At 39.5% G+C, this 19,324-nt stretch overlaps 1 protein-coding gene across 2 annotated transcripts in view; it reads right to left on the reverse strand.

The window, feature by feature from the left end:
* The window catches only part of CDH13 (cadherin 13), a 451,056-nt gene that overhangs the window by 73,730 nt on the left and 358,002 nt on the right, over positions 1 to 19,324 (reverse strand). For both annotated transcript variants that reach the window (XM_027685001.1, XM_027685000.1), the window contains exon 8: positions 13,206 to 13,346. In XM_027685001.1, coding sequence (XP_027540802.1) covers positions 13,206 to 13,346 — 141 coding nt within the window. The remainder of the gene's footprint in view (positions 1 to 13,205; positions 13,347 to 19,324) is intronic.

A 19,324-nucleotide genomic window follows, 5' to 3' on the forward strand; every position in this document is an offset into this window, starting at 1 on the left:
AAGAAAACAGTTTCTGGAGACTGCCAGTCAGCCCCAGCACGGGGCATGATAAAACTGTTTGTGCCAGGAATATCAGGCACTGCCTATGTCTGAGTAAAAGGACATTAAAGAGTTCAACATCTGCAGGCAAAGTTGAATTTATTTACTTATGGCTTCAATTATTATTTAAGATGGAAAACTTGAAAAGGTCAGAGCTGCTAACTGAGAAAGCCTGCCCTTCATTTGTCTTCAAACATACACTGTTTCTTAGCTTAGTTCAACACAAATCAATTAATCAGGTACAGTGTTCTGTTTTCAAATGCCAGTTGTGTTATTTCCAAATATGAAAATATATTATGTTATTTCCAAATGGCCTCGATGATCTCAGAGGTCTTTTCCAACCTAAGGGATGGACAAGCAAAACCAAATTTCATTTCTGTTTTAACCCGTGTTAGAAAATGCAACTTTAGGACAATAAAACATCTGGTCCTCAGTTTAGGTAGGCAAACATCTGTGGGTCTGTGTTTCTATTTATACAGATATGCATATGTATAAAAATCCAGATCTGTTTTATAGTCTAATCCTGCATTCCCATCTCGGTGGAGCACTCTGGTTGGATGGGAGCCATAGCTTGGATACAGACAGTTAAGAATACCAATACTGTAGATAAATCTTCTTCCTTGGTATTATTTCAGCAAGAGAAAACTGTTGGTTTAGATTGAAGCTTATTTAGCAGGATTGATTCTCCTTATGTATCTTTTGAAAGTTTCTCACATAACTCCTCAGATTTTCCAAACTTTTTTTTTTTTAACTAAAAGATTGCTTTCAACCCTTTAAACTTCTTGAGGACAGCAGCACTCTCCTTTCCATCAGTCTTCTAAATGAAGAAAAATCATTGATCTGAGAACATCTGACAGTACTACATAAAGTATGGGCACTGCCAGCCTCAGTGACTGGAGATGGTCAGAACAAACGAGCTGGAGAGGAGGAAATAAAGCATAAAAGAAACGAGATGATGTGTGGAAGGAGACAGTGATGGTACTCGATTTATAGGAGGCAGGCAAAGAGTGCACGTGGAATTCTGTGAGTCTTGAGCAAACAGTCAATTTAAGTCATCAAAACAAAAAGGTGCTTCCCAAAGGAAGCAGAGAGCGAGGGGATGAAGGAGAATTCCTGGGGGAAAGCATCAAGGAATGGAAAAAGGAAGGTCTTCCAGAAATAACCCTAAAGGGGCAAAATCTTGGGGACAGAAAGAGGATCATGAGATGACGAAGGTCAGAAACAGCTTTTTATGAAATACTAGAAGAAAAGTTTTCTGTATAAAAAGACAGCAGAGAAAGTGATGGAAATAAGAGCAGAGAGAAAGGGGACATCACACTGAGCAGAAAGGAGTCAATGGATATGTCACTGAAGTTAATGGATATGCCACTGAAGTTTATCTTGGTAGTTCTGAAGCAGGGACTGGAAAGAGGAGCAGAGAGAGGTTTGAGGAACGCGAGATGTTCAGGCTCTGAGAGTCAGAGGACAGACTCGAGGAGTTTGGAGAGGAAGGATATTTAAAGTTGATTATTGAAATTCAGAGAAGGTTCCTTACAGGCTGCTGACTAAAGAATAGGCTCGAAAGGGAGAAAACCCAACAGATGAGAGTTTGCTGTTTGGTTCGGGGGTTTGGGGTGGGTTGTTTTGTTCTGAAACAAGACAATGTTGAAGCAGGCAGAAGGGATTTTGAAGGATAAATTTCAGCATTGGGCAAATTAAATATCAAGCAGACCTTACAAGTAGTTAGCTGGAAGAAATCTTCCACAATATGCAGAGAAGTGAACAAAAACACCTCTGTAAAAGCTGCTTCAGGAGGAGAACAGGAGTTGGAATATAAACTGCAAAGGACTGGCTGTAGAGCAGTTGTGTTGGAGGGTAACACAGGGTCAGGAAAACAACTGAGATTCAGGGGTTTTTCACACTCAGGTCAAAGTCTAGAACGGGAAAGAAAGAATAATATCAATAGTCCATGTAGAGTTGGAATTATAATTTTTTTGTGACATATGGACTGAGAACACAGGGGAAAACCTTTGTAAAAACAAATAAATATTGAGTGACTGTTAGACAGACGGCTGGAGAAAGGGCTACCCTTTAAGCAAATTAGCATCTGGAACTCCAAGGCAAACAAGTCCTGGAAACAAGCCAAAGTAGAAAGTACCAAGATATGAATAAATTACACTCCTAAACCATTTTCCTCAACCGAGACTATAACTGCAGGGAGTTCTGTATGAACCCCCTAATCTGCTTTTCCTTACGTGTATCAACACCATTTTCATTCCAGTAAGTTCAGGAGGAAATCAGCCTTACACAATTCTATTGCTTTCCAAACGAGAATCTTTCACAGGCACTTGCTAAAAAAATTTTCCTTGAACAAACCCACAGCTCCTTTCAGCTGGTGAGTTTTGTCGGTTCACCATTTTAGTGGTTCAGAGCAGAAGGAAAAAAGATATTTCGTCTAAATAATCCTGACATTTTGATTCGTGTGCACAGATGGTTAGAAAATTTTGTAGTAGCCAAATCAGTTTTAGTGTTGCTGAGAAAAAATCTTAAAATCTCACTTGTCAGCGAAGGAATTGATAAACTGATCACAAAACTCATTCCATTCTAGTGGAATGACCCAAGCAGTTCTATAACTATTATTTTTGAATGAATAGACTTCAGCTTTATAAATTCCCTCTGCTCATATAAACTGCAACTATAATACCAGTTCACACATATTGTGTAATTGGTATTAAATAGGGTTTTGTCTGCTGCAAATTGAATATGTTAAGATCTATAGTGTGTTATCTTGTTTAATCCTACTCTTAAAATAAAACTCCCACAGATGCTGGAGGCACATTAACAGTGTGGGTTTCTTAACTCGTGGGATTAGAGCGATATTTTTCAACACATCTAAAAATTCCTCTATTTGTTACTCCTCAAATCAGCTGTGCTGTGTCAGACAAGGAGATTTTGGTATTTCTGTTAATATTCCACATGAGGGACTGTAATCCTTTATGTACATGAAACAGAAAGTCCTTCAAACCACAGAGAATTTTTGCTGGCTGCACCACCAAAGGAACACCCGTCATCTGCTCCCCTCTACCTGACCACCAATTTGGATATTGTCCTGGCTGAATGGCTTTAAGATGAAGGAGGGTAGATTATACTGGATATTAGGAAGAAATTCTTCCCTGTGAGGGTGGGGAGGCCCTGGCACAGGTTGCCCAGAGAAGCTGTGGCTGCCCCATCCCTGGAAGCATCCAAGCCCAGATTGGATGGATCTTGGAGGAACCTGGGATAGTGAAAGTTGTCCCTGCCCATGGCACATGGAGCCAGATGTTCTTTAAGGTCCCTCCCAGCTCAAACCACTCTATGATGCTATGAATGAGACAATCATGATTTGGGAGTCACTCTGCAGTGAATACCTCATATAGACATCACAGGGTACCCACACGGTTTGGACAACTGGATGTCACAAAGTCAAATGAGGTCTCCCAATACAGAACTCCAAAGTTATATATATGAGAAAAGAGATTGATGAGTTCTTTCATATTTTGATCTGAAAGTAATCGTGTGAAGTTTCTTGGAAGTCTGTGTGTCACCTGCCTGCACTCAATGTTGAAACTTGAGTGTTAAAAACACTCTTGGAAAAGAACGAAACCAAAGGAAATTTCCATGGAGGGCTTCAGTACCACATTCAGAGGAAAAAAAAAAGTCAGGCAAAAGACACCAATTTTAAAATTTACATTAAAACTGAAATCTCTAGAAAGTAGTCCTAATTTGATTTGAAGGCAACTGCAAAATTCCAGCTGGCAGGTTTTTTGTCTAATTGGAAAATCACATAGCCACTCCTGGCAGTGACTGCTAATAATTATGTTTATACAGCTTCCCTGAATAAGTGGTCCAAGACCAGGTCTGGAGACATTACATTATCTTTGTTTAGCTTGTGCTTCTCTCAAGAGCCTTCCTTCCTTTTTAATTTCTACTCTCCAGCTCCTTCCCCAAACGTATTTGTGCTACATGTACTCAAAACTCTTCCTGCTCCTGTTTACTTTGTAATTCTGACCTTAATATCTATCGTAAAGTTCACACTTCATAGACCACACTGAGGAAGCATATTAACCTTCACTTCTTGTAGAAGAGAGCAATAAATTGTGGGTTTATGGCTTTTCTGTTGCTCACAGTGTTTGGATATTTGCTGTTAGCAGAAGCAGATGGAAGAATTCTTCAGAGGATAGTCAGCATTGGAACGGTTTTGTGGTGAGAATTTACCAGCTGCAGTGAGAATTGCTGTTATTACCACTGAGTTGCTGCTGACCTTCCAAGCAGAACCAAAGGCTTACAAAAGGCAGGGGCTCACGCAGGAGTTTGCATCAGGATGGCTCAGATCAGCTGATTATAAGGAATCAATGAAATAAATGAAGGGCAGGAAAGGAACAGTGACAAAGGGAAAAAAGAAAAAAGAAAGTAAAAGGGCTGGCAAAAATACAAGTTTACTGTGTGAGCATGCTTGGAACAAGAGTGCTGGGAAGCAAATCAGATCTGGAGGAGCAGTGCAGTGCCTTTGTGTTCCTCCCCAATTTCACACTGTTTGAATGATCATTTCTATTCACAGAACCCTTCCTGTATTGTACAAGTGTTTCTCAGCTGCTCTCAGCTTCTAAAGCAGGCACTCTGTTGTTTTATGTACCACCGAAATGTGTTTATCTGGAGATTAAACAGAGAACTTCATGTATTTCATGACCTTGGTGGAGGGAAACAATGCAACGAACTCACCCCTCAGAAGCAAAGATAAATGTCAAAGTCTGCTGCCTACTGCTATGCAGAGGATCCAGCTCTAATTATGGGATAAGTGGATGGACTCAGCGTTAAACATATTTTGCAAAAGTTCTTGAACGAAGTGCTTGCAGTGGTTCTGCAGATTGCTCACTGACAGCCACATGAATACAGATCATTATGTGCACAGTATGAATCTGGATGAGTACAGGAGACACTGGTCTTCCAAACGCTGTTGTTTTGTTTTTTTTTTTACTGAACAGCCCTCTGTTTCAGTCAATGCACAGAATAATCCTATTTGGTTTTCTTTCTCTGAAATTATTCTCTTCTTGTAGCACTACAGCAGTGTTTGTTTTTAAGGTCATTGGCAATTCAATTCTGAGTGGTGCTGAGCACTTCCCATCACATGATAATCCTCAAACCAGTTAATTCTGATAAAAACTGACACACAGTAATGAAGAAGAATTAAAAAAAAGATAACAAAAAGGTAATTTCATTACCCAGATAGCCAGAATGTTTAAATAAGTCTTCCAGATGTCCCTAGTTTGGTACCACCACAACACAAATTAGAAATATTAATAAACAATTTTCTTGATCATGGGCATTTTTCCAGATTATTTGAAAGTGTTTAGAAGGGAGACAGACATTTAGAATCCTAATTGCACTGAGAGCCAAAGCAATCTATGCTCCTAAGCCCAGCTGCTTAAACTCCAATGGACACTGAATGTCTTTACAGCTGTTTTTTTAAGTCCAGTAAGCACCTCTTTTTTATCTTTGATGTCTAAAATTATTTAGGGAAAAAAAATAAGGGGGTTTCTAAAATTTTGTTAATTAGATTTTTAGATTCCTAAACTGCTTGCTCTGTAGGTCATGACAACTAAGGAAACTCTGAATGTCTTGGACTACAATATGAGTGAGACTAATGACCAATTATTAACCATGAAGAAATGGTACAGTCAATAAAACTTTACTGAAAATTTCAAATATTGTCTTATTTTTGCAGTGACAACAGAATGCTCACAGTCTTCATTTGGAAAATAAAATATTTGCCACTATTTAGATCCTTGTTTCCTTTCAAATAGATTTAATAAATACCTTTTCACTTGACTAATAGTTATTCTCTAAACTAAATTAACAGATACTTGGCAAATGGACTCTAGGAGAAACAAATATACACCTCCATCTTTGCCTCATCTTAAACATAGAAGAACACAGGTTGGATAAACTTCATCTCTTGTGTTTTCATCAAAACAATGGTTAGGTTAATATTTTGGGGGAAAAAAAACCCCATGAGTGTAATGGCTTTAAGACAAGAGTTATTCATTTAAAGAAACAGAAAATATATCCTGAGTTCCATGTTTCTTCTTCATGCATTGTCCTGACTATACAAGAATTAAGAACGGTATCAAGGGCATAATCTGTCCTCCATGACTTTGAGGGTAACATAAGATTAAATGATTTTAAGTTCTAGCAAAGGAAATTAAGCTCAGGCTATGCAGGAACTTTCATTCTTCAGATTTGTGCAGGATTAGCCTGAGAAACCCTTCAATTTTTGACGTCTGGATGTTTCAAGAGCAGGTGAGACAGGTACCTCACAAAGGTGACAGAGAAACAGCAATCCTGTCTTGATCCCATTTCCTCTATTTTCCATGACCAGAGAAATCATCCTCGAATTCTGCCTTTCACATATGAAAAACATACCAGAGAACGTCTTTCATTTGTTTTCCAGGAGACTTTTGGGCACTTGGAGGGTTGTCAAGTGTGGTAGTGAACTGCTGCAGGAGTATGAAGTGGAAGCAAAGCTGAGTGAAAAGGTCAGTGCAAATATCTCTCTGGTGTAAGGGGTTTCTGAAGGTTAAGACACGCTCCAGGAGCCTTTTTAGTTGTATTTACAGCTCTAGAAAAAACAAGGAATGGCCAAAGAGCTCCTCCCTGGTGATCCCCAGCCATCATGAAGCTCCTCTTTATGCCAAAGTTTACCAACAGCTGCAGAGGCTTTGCCCTGCTCTGTTGAGTTTCTGTGTGAATTCTGATTTCTCTGCATGTAAACTGTCTCACAGCCCAGAACCAGGAGCCAAATGGAAATTACAGTATGCATTTTGTTTGTGGAATTTTACTGACAGGGTTTTATCCCTTCCACAAAACTATTTCTCATGACAAATCTGACTGTCTGCTGCAGTTTGAACAGGCTGCTAGAATTTCAGACAGGTGCCTATAACATTTAGGCCAGAGTAAAACTCTTTTTCTTAACTGTCAGCTGGCAATGGCTTCTTCTCATCTGCTCAGATCTGCTTTTGCTGCTCAAGCACCTCAGCTCAGTCATCTGCCCTTCCAACATCCAGCAGGAGAGAACACTACGTGACATGGGAAGAATCCAGCTCCAGCTCACTGGCAAGACTCACAGAGAAAGGAATAAGATTAATCAGGGATTCCAAAGGGCAAAAATTTTCCTTGTAAGACAACATAAGGACCAGGGTTGACTTTCAGAGCACAGAAGAAGGGGAGGTGAGGTTTGTTTTTAAACATGCTAAGTGAATGGACAAATCTGGTCTGCGTTGGTAAGGTGTGTCTACCACAGAAAATAAGAGTATCATGTCTGAGAGGGACAATTTTGTAAAAGAAGTGTGGAAAAAAGAGCCTGGAGTAACCTTACAATTGCTTTTAGCTCAGTTTTTGCTCCTCAATATGGTTTAGCCAATCCCAAGAATTAAGGCAGGGACTTTCAGAGCTACAAGCCTGTTTCTCAACAGTCTGAGCTGGAAAATAAATCTCTCCAGATGGTGCTGTGAAAGTCTCATATCCTCTTTGAACCACGAGCAGAAGGAGATACATATTGTCCTCCAGGGGCTGGTTTACCCCAGTGGGTAACACAACTGAGTCAGAAGACAGTGCTGGAAGTCATCATAAATCATGGTGACAAGCAACCTATTCACTTACAGGTCTCTGTAGGAACTGATGAATCATTTATTAAAGCACACATTAGTCATTTATTACCCTTTTATAAACCATTTATCAGTTGGTATTCAAAATGTGAGAAAATCATATTTTTCACTTAAGACTCAGCACTAGTATATCTCAAATCTCACTGTGGTAATGTTTTGTCAAATTACACGAATTTTATTCTGTTCACAGGAGGCAAGCTTCTTCATTTATCTGGAAAAAGTCTTTTCTAAGAACATAGATTCAAAAAAAAATCTATACTAGGAAAACATATTTTCCCTGTTCTTATTATCCCTGATGTGACAGAATTATTTGTATTTTGCATTTCTTTGTCCCAGAAATGGATGAAATTGAAGGTGAGGATGGAAGTGGCACAAAGAGGAATTGTGTCAAGAATGACCATTCCCTGAACAAACAAAGTCTCTGTTTCTTTATATGCAAGTGAGAACACTCTGACAAGTCCCACTTTTCAATGCATGACTAGGGATGGGCTGCTGTCCCAAATCTGTGGCAAAGGAGAGATGCAAGAACCAGGGGGACTGTAGAAAAATCATCCCCTTAAGGCACATCACTGCATTCTTCTCTCCAGTGCCTGATAGCATTTGCTAAGGAAAGACAGTATATCTGATATTAAGGAAAAAGTAACATATTAAAGAGCAACAATGGAAGATTTAAAAATACAGGACAGAACAAAAAGGCAAATATATTCAGAAGAATCTCATTTTTGAGCACATACTCTGCAGTCTGAGTGGCATAAGCAGGATTCATTGGACTATTCTTTTGGAGGAGGAAGAATAGACAGGAGGAGGTCAAGTCCATATCTTTCTCATGTTCAAACAATGGTTTTTTTCCTCCCTCCCCTAGGTCTTAGGGAACATCTGGGCAGAACCTACAGGAACAGATACAAGAGGAGTATTTGCCTGCTTGTGGCTTTCAGCAGATGCCACAGAGCTAATTTTTCATCACACTACAACCACAGGGACACTGCAATATATAACATACAACTATAGACTAAAATGACTGGTTTGCAGGCACACAACACTACAGTGGTCTGTCACCCATTGTCACAGGGACACAAGAAAAAAGTCTCATTGTTGTTAATGTTCTAGGTATAAAAACAATTCTCAGCACCATTAATGTTCCCTCAGTCTAAATCATTCCCACCTAGCTGGGATATCCTGCAGTATGCAGGCCAGGGATCAGATTTTCCAGAATGATCAACTCCTGCTCCTTGCTCTGCTTCATTCCTTACCTACACATAAGTAATCCTTTGCTGCTGAACAAAATTTGACCTGCTGGAAAGGAAAATGCCAAATTGCTCTTTGTGATACAAAATGCCGCATCCAGTAATAATTCGTAAAATTAATTTAAAAACTCTTTCCTATTATAGAAATAGGGTTGTAAATTTTAAAAAGGGGCCACTAACTTTACAAGCATCTCTACTTTCAGTCTCTATAATTTAAATTTGGCACAATATCCCAGCCACTGTGACCTTTTAAAAGGTAGACCTTTCTACTTCACCTGGGATTTTTGGAGGAACTCTTAAAACATTGCTCTTTTAGGCATTAAGGATGAAATTATTTAACCCCCTGGAGGGAACAGGATACTGTTTGCACACCTGAATGGATTTTTACACTGCTCAAGCCCATTATTAGCTGTGAGGTGTATGTGAAATAGGACAAGGCAGATATTTTGGGAGTGTGTAGAGTGATGGGGCAGTAACAAAATAATTAAGTGGGCTGAATCGCACAGAGCAGTGTCTCAGATATTAACCCATCCAAGTGCCTGACACACACTGACAGCCTCATGGGCTTAAAGTGCTTCTCTGGAGTTAATGGAAGTGCTGTGCTGGATCACAGCCAGGCTGCTCAGCTTCTTCTGGGATTGTGCCCTGAAACACCAACCACCTGAAACACCCCCTTCTTCCAACAGGATCTACAGAAATCCAGGAGAAGCTGCTGCAGAATCGGGCACAGCAACAAAGGGGCATTTAGGCCTTTCCCAACACAAAGGAGATGTGGATATGTTGGAGTGAGCCCAAAGGAGGCCACCAAGTTGATCAGAGGGCTGGAACACCTCTCCTATGAAGGCAGTCTGAGAGAGCTGGGGCTGTTCAGCCTGGGGAAGGATCTGGAAAACTCAGAGCCCCTTCCAGTGTTTAAACAGGGATTATGAGAAAGCTGCTGAGGGACTCTTTTATAAGGTAGTGCTGGAACAAGGGGGAATGGCCTTCAGCTGAAGTAAGGCAGGTTTATATGGGATATTAGGAAGAAATTCTTCCCTGTGAGGGTGGCGAGGCCCTGGCACAGGTTGCCCAGAGAAGCTGTGGCTGCCCCATCCCTGGAAGTGTCCAAGGCCAGGTTGGATGGATCTTGGAGCAAGCTGGGATAGTGGAAGGTGTCCCTGCACATGGCAGGGCATAGAACTAGATGATCTTTAAGGTCCCTTCCAACCCAAACCATTCTGGGATTCTATGATTCTTTCTAAAAATCTCAAATAAAGCCTGTTGTTAAGCATTTTTAATAAGTGTTTAAGGACCCAGCCTCCAAAGAATAGACACAGAGTGTGTCATTGCTTAGGGGTAGATTCATAACAGTGTTTCTGAGGAAAAAAGTGGTCAAGTTAAAAGATAAAACTCATCTTCAGTAGACAGAGACATGCTCAGCCATGGCTGAGATTGCCTTGCATTGAGGAAACAGATATCTGTTGGCACATATAAGACTTCTTGGAAATAGAAATATACGGAAATATAGACATTTTCAGCATTGGAGAAGGATGTGTAAAATCACTAAACTTCTGCTGTATTGTAATCATATGTATCTTTAACAAGATTCAAAACACCAATTACTGCACTCTCTGGGGTACCCAGTGTTGAACCTACACAAGGTCCAGACTTTTGAGCAAATCCAGCTCTCCTGATTTCATTCCTTTCCCTGTGTCCAATCAGGAATGAATTTGGCCCCTGTGCTGACAGAGGAAGAGAACACACTGAAAACTTGGTTTAAACGAGCTCCATCAACAGCACATGATAAATAAAGGCAGAGCTATTGTATGTAGAGATTATGCTGTCAGGTGGAAACACAGAGCAGTAAATAAGTGTTTGTTTAATAAAAGGGAAAAACATGTTGAGAAAAAGAATCTTCAGAGAGAAGGAAACTGGCTGGGAAAACATGTCAATACCATAAGAACCCAGGCCTAAAGCAGCCAATCTCAAAGCAAATAGAAGAAAATGCACTCTGAAATCAAACCTTCAGGTTTACTGAAGTTGAGCTTCCCACTTCAAAAGTTATCTTGTAGAATGTGCCTTCTCCTTTCAACTCTAATCCAAATCAATAGTATTGCAGCCTGTGGTATACAACTGGTATTAAAATACAATAACTAAGCACTTAAGGCAATAAACCAAATAAAGTGTCACTGGCTCAATTAATAGACACCTCTTACACTATTTCTTTTATATAGAGCATCTGTTTCTAAAAGGGCCTGGCATCATACATCTAAAGACAGATTTTTCCTGCCTTATTCATGGAATAAGAATATCACCTAGCAAGGCAGAGGGAAGATTACTGAGGTCATTAACATCTCTAAATAGTGAAAAGTTCAAACCCATGCCAAACCATAAAATATATATATACATATATGCCTCTATGGAAACTATAAACTGCAAGAAGAATGTCTAAGACCAGAAAGAAAACTAGATAGTGCTGGCTCCTCACACCTATTTTATTTCTATGATAAAACCTCCAACATTTCAAGGGTACAGAGACCCTTTTACTGTCACTGACTGAACTGAATTTATAAACATTTCATTTACAAACATTAATTTCCACAGAAATAGATACTAACAGTACATTTGTGCCTAAGCAGACACACAAGGTTTTTAACATGCTTGCCCAAATTACCAAACTACTAAATCAAATAGGACATAAAATTATAGAAAGATTTCTTGAAAAGAATTCTATTGAAAAACATATAGAAATATTTCTTCAAGAGAAGAAATCTCCAATTATGGAAATTCAAGTAGGTGGACTGTGGCTCTCATGAATTGCTATCCATATTCATTAATTCCTATTTCTAAAGACACTGAGTTGTCTTGGACATTGTTATGTCTAAGAAGGCTAAATAATACAGTATTTTAAACATATTTTAAGTATTGGTTGTCAGGAAACAGAGCATTAAAAACCTGATCTGAAGTTTAATTCTAAGGGAAGTAATTGTTTGATCAAAGTCACTTAATTTTCACCTCTGTACTTAAAAAGTTTGGTGACTGAAAGACTCTTGCCAAAGCATTTGACTGAAGTAATTATAACTATTGCCACTGATTAGTGAAAATTAATATTCAATATTCCTCTTGGCAAAATTGTCATTGTTTCTAATTTCTTCTTCCTTTTTTTTTTTAATAACCCTTCTCTGCCATGCTTTAATCTGGTATTCACTTTGCATTTATAATAATCATTCAAATAAAATAGCAGTAATTTTTTTCAAAATACTCTGTTGTCAAATTTCTAATATTAGCCCACCAAAAAAAGAAAAAAAGTTGAAAAGGTAAAACCTCAAGGAAAAAAACCCAAGACTTCTACAGCCTTCTACAAGAATTCTACAGGCTCTCCTTTTCTTTTTCCACAATTACCTTCAAATCAGCATCCCTCATGCTTACTTCTCACCTTTTGGGAATATTCCTTAAAAATCTGCAGAGTCCCAGAAAACTTTTATAGCAAAATCCAAACGAGGTAAAACTTTTGAAACTTTCTCATTCCCTCCAGGTACCAGAAGTAAAAAAAAAAAAAAAATAGAAAAAATAAATATCAGGCTAATAATAAATGTAGGGGAAGGAAGGGAACAGTGTGAGGAGGGCATGAAATTTGGCAGATGTTTTGCCTGAGTTGCTATGGCACTGTTATTGCATCCCCTGTAGTCAGGGAATACCTTTGGTTTGGGTTTTATCAGACTTTCCAGCATTCTTCAGTGGAATTCAATTTGCAGGGAAACAATTTTCAGTGCAAATTCTACCTGTAGGTTAAATTTAAAGCTTTCAGGACTAGGGTTTTAATTACAGAACTCCCAGCACTTGCTGGCTCACAGGGGAAGTGCTGGAGACAGGGAAAAACGTGTTGCTTTTATCCATGGTCCTGACCATGGAAGCCCTGAGCTGGAATGGAGGGAAAGAGAATTTGTTATTTTCCCCTATAGGAGAAAAAGGAGAAAGTTACCACCAGCAAATTTATTTTACAGTTTTTCACCCTGCTGGCCAACCTCTGAATGGCATCCCTGGACACAAATTTGTACCTGGTGGTTGCACTTTGATTTGGAAACGATGCATACAGATTGACTGAGGTATAAAACAGAAAAGAGCAGCTCCGGGGAAGTCTGTCACACTGAGCTAAAACACGTCTGGAAGTATTTCCTTTCCTTAAGGAACAGTTTTATATTTAGAAACGAGTTAATTACAATTGCTTGCACCGTTTTGTAGAGCACAGATGGCAAACTCTTACCTCCTTCTTGGTAAATTCTGGTGGATGGTCATTTTTGTCGTCAATAAGAATAGTGGCAGTGGCTGTGCCAGTCAGTCCCACATCAAGACCCCCCATATCCTTGGCTTCTATAACCAGCTCGTATTTGGGGCTTTCCATAGTCTGAAAAAAAGAACAGAAAAGGAAAGGTTAAAAATAAAAAAAACAAACCACACACAGATAACATACTGCTTTTAATTCGTATTAAAAAAATAAATTTAAAAATTCTCAAACTTTATTTGGCCTGATAAAACATAGCATAGAAACAGATCTGTTATCACAGTGTTTTACCAAAACAGCAGCACAGCTTTGCATGAGCTTCAGCTGCTACTCTGCAGCCCTCATTTGCAATACAGCATGAAGGTGAATATTGGTAAACAGTACCTAATTTATCCTGTTATTTAAGAAGATTGAAAAAGAGGCAAGAAATTAAAATATCTTTGCTCTTTACAAGTAAGCTCTACCTTCAGTGCACCAATATTTAGCAGCTTGCTTCATCAGTGTTATGATGGGTACGTAATTAAATACTAATGTCACAATCTACATATAAATTCGCTCTATTAAATCCCATTCATTCTGTGTATTAGCATTTAGACTGGTAATCTAAGTTTGCTTCACTGGAAGAAACAAAAAAAGCAGCTTCTGAAATGGGCAGGGACTTGCAGTTGTTGCCCAAAGCAAATGCACAGAGTAACAGTAATGACTGACAGGGAAGATCTCTGATTCTGGTGCCACGGGCACCTGCCTGGTGCCTCCCTGCTGTGGGACCAGACAGCACAGGTCCAGAGCAAAAGCCATCCTTGATTTCCTCCCCCCAAAACAGCTGTAACTTGGAAAAAATAAAAACACCCGTGGTCACCATTCTGCAATGGGAATGTGACAGCATTTGGAATTCTCCTCCCTCACATCAGAGATCAAAGCACATCTGTTTGCAAGCTGGACCATGGGTCAGTAACAGCTCCATCAAAGGGGGCAGTTAGCATCAGAACCTGCTCCCATGGAACTCAAAGGGAGTGTTGACACGGATTCACTGGAGACAAGGCTGGGCACCTCATTAAAATGGATTTTGTATGGCTGCTTGATATGGGACCAACTGCCCTAAGGCCACGTGTGCTGCACTATCAGCAGAGGGCACAGGTGGGGAGTGCTGCAGTCACCTTTCAAACTGCATGGTAAGAACATCTCACGTGCTCAGGAATGTTTATTCAAACCTCCCCTGAACATCTCGTGCTCAGGAATGTTTATTCAAACCTCTCCTGAACAATAAAACCTCCTCTGGATCCTTGGGGCAAAGCAACAGAACGATGTCAGACCAGATCCCTGAGCCAACTGTGTCTGCAAGAACCAGGACGCACATCTTTGGCATCACTCATCCTGTGTCCTTTGTCTAACACTTTTCCAGGGAATTAGTGGGGAGACAGCTCAGCAAAGCAACCTCTCATGTCACACAATCTCTGTAGCCAAGTGGTTTGAAAGCATTTCCTAAACAGTGCATTCTGCATTATGTGTTTTCCTGGGCACATCACACCATCTTTTTTTGGAGCATGTGTAAGAAGGAGATCCCAACTCCTTAGTACTTAGATTTTGAAGCATTTTTAGGCCATGAGAGAAGCAATCCCACCAGTTGCTCATCAGATCAGCTATTATGAAGCAATATGTTTACATGTAAAATCAATAAGTCAAGCCAGAAGATGTATTTTGCTCTAAAGACGTATGGACTACTAGAAAATCAGATGCCACTGCCACACATGGGAGCCTAAAAAATGTATTTCCTTAAGTCTTGCAACATTATTCCATGAAATTCATCTCAGAAGGCAGCAAACCAAGAGCAGGAATTTGATTTATAACATCATAAAAATACACGCAAAGAAATATTACGGACATGTCTCCAACACAAACTCACATTATGGAGTGGAACACAATTTACTGTTTTCATATATTTATTTTCTAAAATGCATTCAATGTATTAAAACCTCAATGAAGCTTCTCTCCCCTCCCTTACCTGCAACTTTTACATTGATTAGGAAATTGTTATTATTGTATGGAAAACTTGCAAAGCCATTTATCACTTCATGTTTATAAGCCTCTTTGCTCAGAAACAGGCCCATTTTTACTCAAAAATTGGCCTTTTTTTCCTTTGAAAACTGTCCCATTTTCTAGTGAAAGCAAGCCCATTTATTCTAGAAATTGCATGTACTGCAGCAGAAATGTCTGTGACAGGAGTCCAATGTTAAAGCTCGCAATGAAATGTGGAAAACATCGAATTTTGAGTAGTATTTCATATCGTTACCAATACTTCACACTTCCTTGCTATGCAGCACTTCCTACGTCTAGGAAATATTTGCTTTGTTAGAGAAAGTAGCTCCTCACAGATCCAAACCCCAGGGCAGAGTCAGGTTCCCATCAGATGCTCCCTTCACACCAGGAGATACCATGTAAAGGACTTTTTAGCAATTCTTGTACTTTTAGCCCAGCTAATTCAGGCACTTGTAGCAATTATTTGGGTCTGTGTGATTTCCCACGGTGCTGGTAAATCCTGGGATCTGTGGACAGAGCCTGGATCCCTGTGCTTCCACCAACCCCGTCCCTCACCTGATGCCGCAGCGGAGGGTCCCTGCTGGGGCTGCACTAAAAGCTCTCATGGCACCTCCTCATCTTTCCCCTTCTCACAGAGCTCACATCTTTTACCCCAGCACGGTCTTTTCCCTGTTTTTGCTCCCATCTTGTGAGGAATGAGTGCTCCTGGATGGGGGCAGTGGAGCCTTCCTTCACTTTCTCCATCCCTGCCATCTCCATCCTCTCCTCTCCCTGCAGGGGAGGGATAAATGCAGCACCCACAACTGGCAGCATTTGGGACCCCCACAGTGGCTCAGACTCTTGTCTCACCTTGTCACTGCCTATCACTTAACCCAGGCCTGCTGCTAAGTGACCTAAACTCTGAAGCACCCTCCTGCAAAAACAATCCAATACCCTTTGGATAGTGAGATATTGTCCATAGAAATACACCCCAACCCTCAATGAGTGGGATCTACAGCTAAAAAGGAAAATAGATTATTTTAATTAATGAACATGAAGTCACTGTTTGTGTGGCTTATTATTTATCAACCGTGACTTCGTGGAGCGTAACAATGTTGGGAGGGTTTGAATAATTACAGCAGGAGAACGATTCCTTTCACCATAAATTTTCACTCTTGTCATTTAGCCATGGCAAGGGTGACACTGCCAAACTCTGAGGTTTGCCAAGGAGGTGAGCTGTGTCCTGAGTGCTTTGCTTCAAAGGTCCACCCACTGCCATTCCCACCAGTGTCAACATTCCAACCAGATTTCCCTCCCCTGCTGCCCTGACATAACTGGTTCAGCACCAGAAAACAAGGAGAGGCCAGACAAGGCACTTTTCCAGGGTTCAGTTTCCTGCCAAAGCCAGCAGGATGCAATCCCAACAGAGGGAAATAAACAGTTCAGTGCAGACACACACAGGTGGAACAAACCCAGGGAGTTCTTTTAGGTAATGCTGAATGAAAGCAGATGATGATGGTTTTATGCTGGGTTTGAATCTTCTAATATCTTCTACAGATACAATAAAAAAAACTATCAGTGGCTGAAGACAAGCAAGCCCTGGCTAGTATTTCACACCACCAGCAGCAACAGTCCAAGCCTAAGTCTTGGTTCTGGCTATCACTTGTAGGTTGTAGGATTCATATTTAAAATTCCACTGGAACTTACATCATCGTCAGTACAGTGGGACCCAAAATGCAAGATGGAAACCAGAGGAACAACTTGGATGATTACAAGTCTGTCAAGAGAAGAACTCCAGAACCCATCTCTCCAGAGTTCCCTCCTGGATGGATGTCCCCCATGAAGCACCTAAACCAAGGTTTTCCTGCAGTGCTCTCCTGTCACTCTGGGACACCCAGGAATTGCACATCCCAAAGAGGGCACACTCAGTATCACAGCACCCAAATCTTCATTTAGAGCTCAATCCTCATCAAAAAGAACTTGGAGAGAATAGAAATTCCCAAATTCACAGAAAGTGCTCGGTTGCTAAGATCAAAACAATGTTTGGGAAGCAAATAACATACAGATGATTCAAAATCCTTACAAGGGTTTCAAGTATCCTTTCAGGCCTATCTTAATATTAATTATCAATGGAGAGTTTTCTTACTATTTCGTGGATATTAGTATTTCTGTAGTGATGCAAAAATGCCTCAACACTTCTATTTATAATTCTGTTTATAAATTATGTATTTATGCGTAATACTGTATCAGTGGTGTGCTGCCATATCATATTTGTACTAACGACTTTATAATATAATACTAACCGGAAAGAAAAATTCTTAGGATTTAAATATTTTTAGTGCATGCTAAATAAATGCTTGTGTTCATTTAAGATGATAATTGCATATAATGCATAATGAATATGTCCTATTAAGACATAATCAATGTTCTTGTTGAGTAACAATCTCAATATTGAATCTAACATTATCCCAGAGTATGCTTGTCAAGATTTTGACAAATGTAAAATTAAAAAATGAAGTAATGTGACTACTAACAGCTCTAACAGATATAATGCTTTGATAATTATAATATCAGCATTTATTTTATACGCCAATTGCTGCTGCATAAAAAGGGCAATATACACAGAGGCTTTGCATTTACAGCTTGAATTACAGTTTGATGAATACAAAACCCCAAACAATTTTGTAACATAAATCCTCTTTAGCTCACCAATTTCCAATTTTTTTTTTTATATCATAAAGGAAGGTCTACAGTTTAATCACTGTAATAATGTACTTCTGTTATGAAGAAAATCAATATCTATTTACTACCCATGGGAGACATAGGTATGTCTGGAAGGAAAAGGAAGACTAAATTTTCTCCTTCAGCAGCAGCCATTAAATAAAAAAAAAGAAATTGCTCTAAAGTGCTTGTTACAAATAGATTCCCTGGCCAGAGATATTTGTTTTCCATCATGAGGAAATCTGTAACTATTTAATACATAGGATGTACAGAATCAAGACTTTCATTCTTCCTAATGCTGACATAAGTGTAGGACTGGTATATGTGGTTATTAATGTTACATGGAAATACAGGAACTGTTTCCAATAGTCTATGTGAAATTACCAGTTTTGACTGGCACACAAATTAGGATTTAGAGTTGCCATTGAATTCATATCATTTTGGAGGAAGCTGCCAGCCTTGGTGTGGTGACAAGCTTTCCTTTGAGAAATATTAGAAAACTGCAGAGAAAAACTACTTGCTGACTGCTCACGCCCTCACCGAACATACAAGTGCATCTTGGCTCTTGGATATATAATAACACCACCCAAGGGGGCTTCCTTACATAAAAATGTTATTAATAAGAATTTCTCCTTGGGTAGAGATCACCAATCCCTAGGACAGAACAGTTACTGAAGCTTGGGTTTAGTTGGAGATATTTTCCCTTAAATTATTATTGTTAGTTAGGCTCCTACCAAAAATGAGTGGAGGGAAGAGAGCAAATAGTCAGTATTCTAAAGAAAAACTGCATAAAATATATAAAGCACTCAAGTTAGTACCCCTACACTGACTTTTACCAGCCAAATATATTTCCCTGAGTATAATCCCTTTGAAACAGAGAGGCATGTTGATCTGCAGCAGCTACTCACTAGATGCTCATGGTTTGAGAAAAAAATAATTTTCCATGTCAGCTGTGCTAGAAGCATAAAGTACTATAATAATTTTTAATAGCAGGCAAGAACAAGAATCACAATGTCCCAAAGAAAATACTTGCTGTCAAACATTCTTAAATCACACTTTCCTTTTTAAAACACAAGCTATGTTTCAGCTTTCCTTCTGGACCAATGTATGTAATTTCTTTTTCTTTTTCATTTTTTTTCAGGGAAAAAACCCTCAGTTGTTCCTCATAATTAAACAGCACCACAGAAATCTTTCACTCCAGTGTGAAAGCATCAATTATTATGCAACTTCTTTTGCTTATTTTAGACCATTTAATCACTCTGCTATTATTCCACGCTCAGAGGTGCCAGGAATACAACAACCACACTCATCTCACTCAAACCCTCTGTCAGCAGCAGACAATAGCTGTGGGGAGTCTCTGCTCC

Source organism: Neopelma chrysocephalum, unplaced genomic scaffold (genome assembly GCF_003984885.1).
Source record: "Neopelma chrysocephalum unplaced genomic scaffold, ASM398488v2 Primary Assembly neopelma1_68, whole genome shotgun sequence".
NCBI classification, from domain to species: Eukaryota; Metazoa; Chordata; class Aves; order Passeriformes; family Pipridae; genus Neopelma; species Neopelma chrysocephalum.